The 6,000-nt window shown below is 53.1% G+C and overlaps 1 protein-coding gene across 31 annotated transcripts in view; it reads right to left on the bottom strand.

Moving 5' to 3' along the window:
• LOC478038 (protocadherin gamma-C5) overlaps positions 1 to 6,000 on the bottom strand; it is a 194,281-nt gene continuing 188,281 nt past the window's right edge. For 28 of the 31 annotated variants that reach the window (XM_038530434.1, XM_038530435.1, XM_038530413.1 and 25 more), the window contains one exon: positions 1 to 2,005. In XM_038530434.1, the coding sequence (XP_038386362.1) occupies positions 1,779 to 2,005 (227 nt within the window). In that variant the 3' untranslated portion in view covers positions 1 to 1,778. The remainder of the gene's footprint in view (positions 2,006 to 6,000) is intronic. The other 3 variants (XM_038530406.1, XM_038530410.1, XM_038530428.1) reach the window with 1 other exon arrangement.

The following is a 6,000-nucleotide window of genomic DNA, read 5'->3' as shown; positions in this document are numbered from 1 at the left end:
AGCTTTCAGAAGAAACGTTTTAATTTTTTTCAAAGAAAAAAAGCCATATAAATATTAGAGTATAAAACTTGCGTGAAACACAGGAAGGGGAGTGGGTGGGGCAGCTACGTGACTATGCAAAGAGAAGCACTTCTAGGCGTCAGTACAGGGGAGGGGGGCGCCGCAGCGCGTGGACACAGCACAAAACACAGCACGGCCGCCGCTGGCGGATTCAAGGGCAGTTGGCACGGAGCCCTCCACCCACCCGCCACCACGGGAAAGCACACCGCACTACACTATTGGCTACTCTACACCAGCCGAAAGGGGGGGCTCTATACTACTGTCGGGGCTGGGGTGGGGTTCTTGCACAGCCCCGCTGGGTGTACGAGGCTGGGGCGGGGTAGACAGGGGTGGGCAGAGAAAGGTCTATGCACAAGGAGGCACTGGGGGACTTCAACCAGGCTCTGGCCACTGGGGGGCAGACTGGTGAGGGGCCCGGACAGTGGCCTTCTGGGGAAGAAATGGCACCTGGCAAAATGAAGGAACAGAGGCTTGGGGAGCGCAGGGCCCCACAGAGAAGCCCTGATCCCAGGCTGAGACATCCCATCCATTTGGTCCCAGGTCTAGCTCCATGTCTCCCCAAAACCCAGGGACCAAGAATGGCCCAGCCCGACCCTCCCTCACTGCTGGGGCCACAATGATTCTTAGATCACTGGCACCTCTGGAGTACCCAGCACCCACAGAGGGCCCTCTGACCTCTCCAGGGGCCTGGTCCTAAATGTCCTCACACCTTCCTCTGACTGTAATGCCAGTTTAAACCTACTGATGTTAACAGCTTAGCCCAAAGTTTACTGCCTTTACATGGTACATGAGGGCCCAGCCTGGTACTTGGTTTATGGCTGGAATTGGGGATCTGGCCAGTACCCTGGTGACATACAAAGCCTTCTACAAGACCCTGATAACCGGTCAGTCAAGCTTTGTCCATCCCCCACATCCACACACTTCCTTTCATCTCACCACCCCATACTGTCTTGGAACATGCAATGGAGTCTCTTGTTTGGGGAGGGGAAAGTCACAGCATGCAGTGGGAACATCAAACAATGAAAAACAGAACAAAACACTGGTCCCGAGGGTGTTTGGAAGAGGCATGGTAGCTACATGCCACCCCCCCACACACCTAAATCCAGTAAGCATCAGTACCATGGGAATGGTGACTGCATCTCCCAAAACTTGAGCCTGGTCTCGGGAAGGAGATGAAAGGACTGGCACCAAACCATGCTTGGAGGAAGTTTGAGAATTGGAGAGGCCTAAAGGTTATGATGGCCTTCTAACTCTTCAGAACTGTGAGACTTTTTAGGTCACCAGGTACCTCAACACCCCGACCACCCTACTTACGAAAGAGGGCTGCCGAGGGGGTAGGGAGAAGGAGGGAGGCAGGGGATGGCAGATGGGTCTGATTGAATTTGGAAGATGGGAAAGTCCAGCTGTAACTTAAGGAGGAGTGATAAATGGTGTCTACACAAACCCCACTACCCCCACGGGCACAGCAATTGATTGGATGGGGGTTCCCAGCAGAACTCCCTTTGCATATTCGATCCCTTGGGGGCAGAGAGGGGGGTGTTGACTGGGCACTTGTTTCTTTTCCCAAGGGGAGCATGGCCTGGACCCCTACCAGTATCGTGGGGGTGAGCCCCGAAAATCGAGGCTTGGGTACAGGTAAGGGAGAGACTGGGCTGGCTGGGGCGGGGGGGGGGGGGGGGGGGAAGCCACCCTGTGGCTCTCTGGGCCTGGCCTCTGCGTTACTTCTTCTCCTTTTTGCCTGACTTCTTCTTGCTGCCGTTGCCACCTGCGGGGGCCTTGCCATCTCGCTTGCCAGCTGCGTTGGTCAGTGTGGCATTGCTGCCGGGGATGTAGACGTTCTGGCGGTAGTCGGGCACGTGCTGCAGGGTAAACTGGGGCCCGTAGCGGGCACTTAGGCCCATGGTGCCAGCGCCCCCTCCCAAGGTGGAGCTCCCATCAGCAGCTTCTGCAAGAGACAGAGGAAGGTCAGGAGCTAAACTCTGAGTCCCCAGCAGTCACTCTGTGAGAGCACAACCAGTGAATGAATGCCTGCCAAGTGCCCACGAGCCCTGGGAATACCACCTCTATGCACAAGGGGTGGGGGGGTAAGTGACACAGCCTAGATTTGATTCCCAGCTCCTTTACCTACTAACTGATTTGGGGCAAGTCTACCTAAACTCCCCTAAGTCTCCTCAGTTTTCTGATCTGTGAAACTGGTTAAAAATAGCATCTACCCCTTCAGGTTTGGGTTAAGGCTAACCAGGATCATGAAGCATATAAAGCACCTAGAATAGTGCCCATCACACGGCAAGGGCTTAAAACGTGCTAGCTGTTACTTTTCTCAGGGCTGAGATAAACGCTCTCAAATTCTTGCCCTAACCGTCCTCAAGGGAGTCGCCCTGGTTTCCTTCCACACTGGACCTTGGTCTCCTGGAGGGCTGCAACCAGGACCTGTTGGTCCTTCCATCCTTCTCCTGCCAGCACCCACAGAGTGGGTATTTAGCAGTTCCGTTGTTAGTCTGGGGAGGGCGGTGGTTCTCAGGCATTCATTTCATAATAGTACCAGTAGCCGATGCCTACTCTGTGCCAGGCACTTGGCTAGAGAGTGCACGGGCATGATGGCTTTCAGCTCCCCAAGACAATCCAGTGAGATATGTGGTATTTATCCTCACTCTACAGAAGAGGAAAGCAAGGCCCAGAGAAGGTAAAAGACTAACTCAAAGCCATAGCAGCACGCAGTACCCAGGCACCTGGTACTTGCCCATCGTGAGGCGTGGCTGCCACCACCCTCACCACTGCCAAGTGTGTGTCATTACTTCTAGTCTACTCTACATGTTCCCCCAATGGGGCCAGCAAGGAAAAGCAAAACTTTCCACGACTCAGAGTTCACAAGGGCTTCTGCTGGAGTCCTCTGGCAGCGGAAGGGTTAAAGCCCCAGGAATTCCCAGGCCAGCCCCAGCCCCGAGGGCAGAGGAGCACTCCTCCCAGCTGCCCTTGACTCCACCCTAGACCCTGGGAGTGGGTCGAGAGGCAGACTAAAGCCTAAAGCCAGAGAGGCTGACTAATCCTGGGACACTAACCAGGGACTGAGAAAGAGACCAGCACCCGAGGGGGAGGGGCAAGGAGAAGGGAATGGAGGGGGAGGAGGGAGGGGGTGAGGGGGGACTCTGGCTTTCCACCTCCCTGCGCCAGCGCTCAGGTTTCTACAACCTCCATTTCAAGTCCCAAATCCCAGGATGTGAGGGGTTTGGGGGTTTGTGTGGAAGAGAGGTTGAGTGGGAGGGAGCAGCTGCCCACTTCCTGCTCTCTTTCTCCAGGCTGGGCCCCTCCCCCAGCCCTTTCATTCAACTGACTTCCCAACGTTTTCCCTAATTAACTCCAGGAGGGAGCCCAGCTCACCCTCCCCTGCAGCACCCCTCATTCAGCCTGGGAATGGAGGGGTTGGAGGTAGGGGCCCAGCATGGGCTTCAAAGAGCCAGGATTCCAGAGTGATTTAAGGCCTAAGGGGAGACTTCAGAGGTGCCAGAAAGGGGGGGGTGGAGGGACACACACACACACACATGCACACACGCACTCACACACACATGCACGCATGCACACAGGCTCTTGAGAAAGGAAAATAAATGGGGAGAAACAGGGAGAAGGTATGGGTTTGACTGGGTCATTGCAGGCCAGGCCCACCTATGTCCCACAAACATCCTAGATCTCTAGGGAGCACCCTAAGCGGATGGAAATGACAAAGGCAGGTCTTGCCACCTCTCACCAGGAGCACAGGCCTGCCATCGGCCCAGGTCCTATGGGAGCATCAAGGTTGGGCTGGACCAGGAGGGAGATGATGTGCAAATCTGGAGCATAAGAGAACAAGGCTGGCACTCGAGTTCCTTCTGGTCAGCTCTGCCACTAAAAAAAACTGGGTGACCTTGGCAGAGGCCCTGCGTGATTCAGGCCTCTGCTTTCCCAGGTATAAATCTGAGCGGGGAGAAGGCAGACTACAGGCTCTGACCTGTACAATCAATTCTTCAGCAGCCCCTCCTCCTATCCCTCCATCACAGCAGTGAGCGGGGGACCAAGGTCTTTTCTATTCCAAAGAGAAACACGCTTTAAAAAGCAACAAGGAAGGGCAGCCCGGGTGGCTCAGCGGTTTAGCGTCGCCTTCAGCCCAGGGCATGATCCTGGAGACCCCGGATCGAGTCCCACGTCAGGCTCCCTGTGTGGAGCCTGCTTCTCCCTCTGCCTGTGCCTCCGCCTCTGTCTCTCTTTCTCTCTGTCTCTCATGAATAAATAAATAAAATCTTAAAAAAAAAAAAAAAAAAGCAGCAAGGAAGAGGTGCCTGGCTGGCTCCCTAGGAGGGGCATGGGACTCTCCATCTCAGAGTTGGGAGTTCGAGTCCCATGTTGCCTGTAGAGATTACTTAAAAATAAAATCTTTAAAAAGCTCTGGCCTGAAAGTGAGAGCTGCGCTGGCCTCCTCGCCAGCTCCTGGCCACCCCAACCCCCCTGCCCTTCTCACCCCAACCCAGCGCTGAAACAGCATCTCCAGACAGGGACGCCTGGTCAAGCCAGACCAGGGTCAGTTGAACCACAAACCAGAACCTCCTTGAAAACACACTTCCCTCCAAATGTTTATTTTAAAAACCTCCCAAATGTACTTAGTTTCCTTCATACTTACTCCCCCTCAGCAGCCCCTAGCGCCAGGCTGGGCTGGACTCCAGGAACCTCTCTGGCTTCAAGACAGGGAAGCAGGTATGAAAGTGAGAGTAGGGCCTGACCCTGCCACTTCAACCTTCTGGATCCATTCCCCAAGGCCCAAGCTTATACTCAGGTCAGACGCTGTGTGGGCTGGAGGGGTGGAGCCCTGACTGGGGAGCCAGCCTGCAGTGACCCAGGATAGTTGTAGGCCATAAATACCAATTCCATTTCTGTTTTATAAATGTGGATTTAGGTCAAAAAGCCTGCTTCCTGGCTGTAATGCTAAAAACCACAAGAGCTAAATATGCCTGTCAGTTTACTTTCCTCAAGAACCCGGCTTGGCATCTCCCAGACCCACCCACCTGCCTCTGTCACACTCTGTATTTGGCCTCTCCAGAAGCACAGCACTCCCGACCTGGGCCGGCTCTGTCACTTCCTCTTCCTCACCCTCTTCACCTACCATGGGCCCGGCTTCACTCAGGCCCACAGGCATCTGGGAGATGTTCACCAGATTTAACAACAACAAAAAAATGCAGGATGCCTGATTAAATATGAACTTCACATAAACAATGAGCAATTTTTTTCTATAGTATGTCCCAATACTAACATTTGGTGCCTGCTTAAGCTAAAATACTATTTGTTGCTTATGTGAAGTTAAAATTAACTGAACATCCTGTATTTTATCTGGCACCTCTAGTCAGAGAGAATAAAGCAAGATAGGAAGAGGACCTGACCCTCTGCACCTATTCGGCTACAAGGGAAATATAGGCTACATCTACAGGCAGACGTGGTCACCACAGAAGAAAAGGCATCAACCTGAGAGTCAGACTACATTAGAATCATGCATCTGCAGCTCAAAATGAGGACCTGGGAGCAAGGGTTTTCTCAGTTCTCTCATTTGTCAAATATAAGTAATCACAGACCTGCCTTGCAGAGCTAGTAAGAGGATTAATTGATGTAAGGCCCATCAAGTTTGCCTAGCATGTACCCAGGACAGTACAGGGGTGTGATTTTAGTGATTTTTGTTCTGATTTTACCTGGTTCTCTACCAGCCCTCCACACATGCTCGGGGCCAGGGCTTTGACTGCACTGTGTTAAGCCTTGATGCCTTAATCCTCTGACACTCTCCACAGGAAGCTTAGGGTTTGCTGCTCCCACAACTGGTCCTTATTAATAGGCATTTTTCTAATTCTGCTTTTTATGGGTCAATAAAGATACAAGTTAATCAATTTTAGCCACTGTGGAGCATGCCTGTACTCGGGCATTCCTGCG

This window comes from Canis lupus, chromosome 2, assembly GCF_011100685.1.
Source record: "Canis lupus familiaris isolate Mischka breed German Shepherd chromosome 2, alternate assembly UU_Cfam_GSD_1.0, whole genome shotgun sequence".
Lineage (NCBI taxonomy): Eukaryota > Metazoa > Chordata > Mammalia > Carnivora > Canidae > Canis > Canis lupus.
The sequence above is the reverse complement of the archived record's forward strand: the minus strand, read 5'-3'. Positions and strand labels throughout refer to the sequence as shown.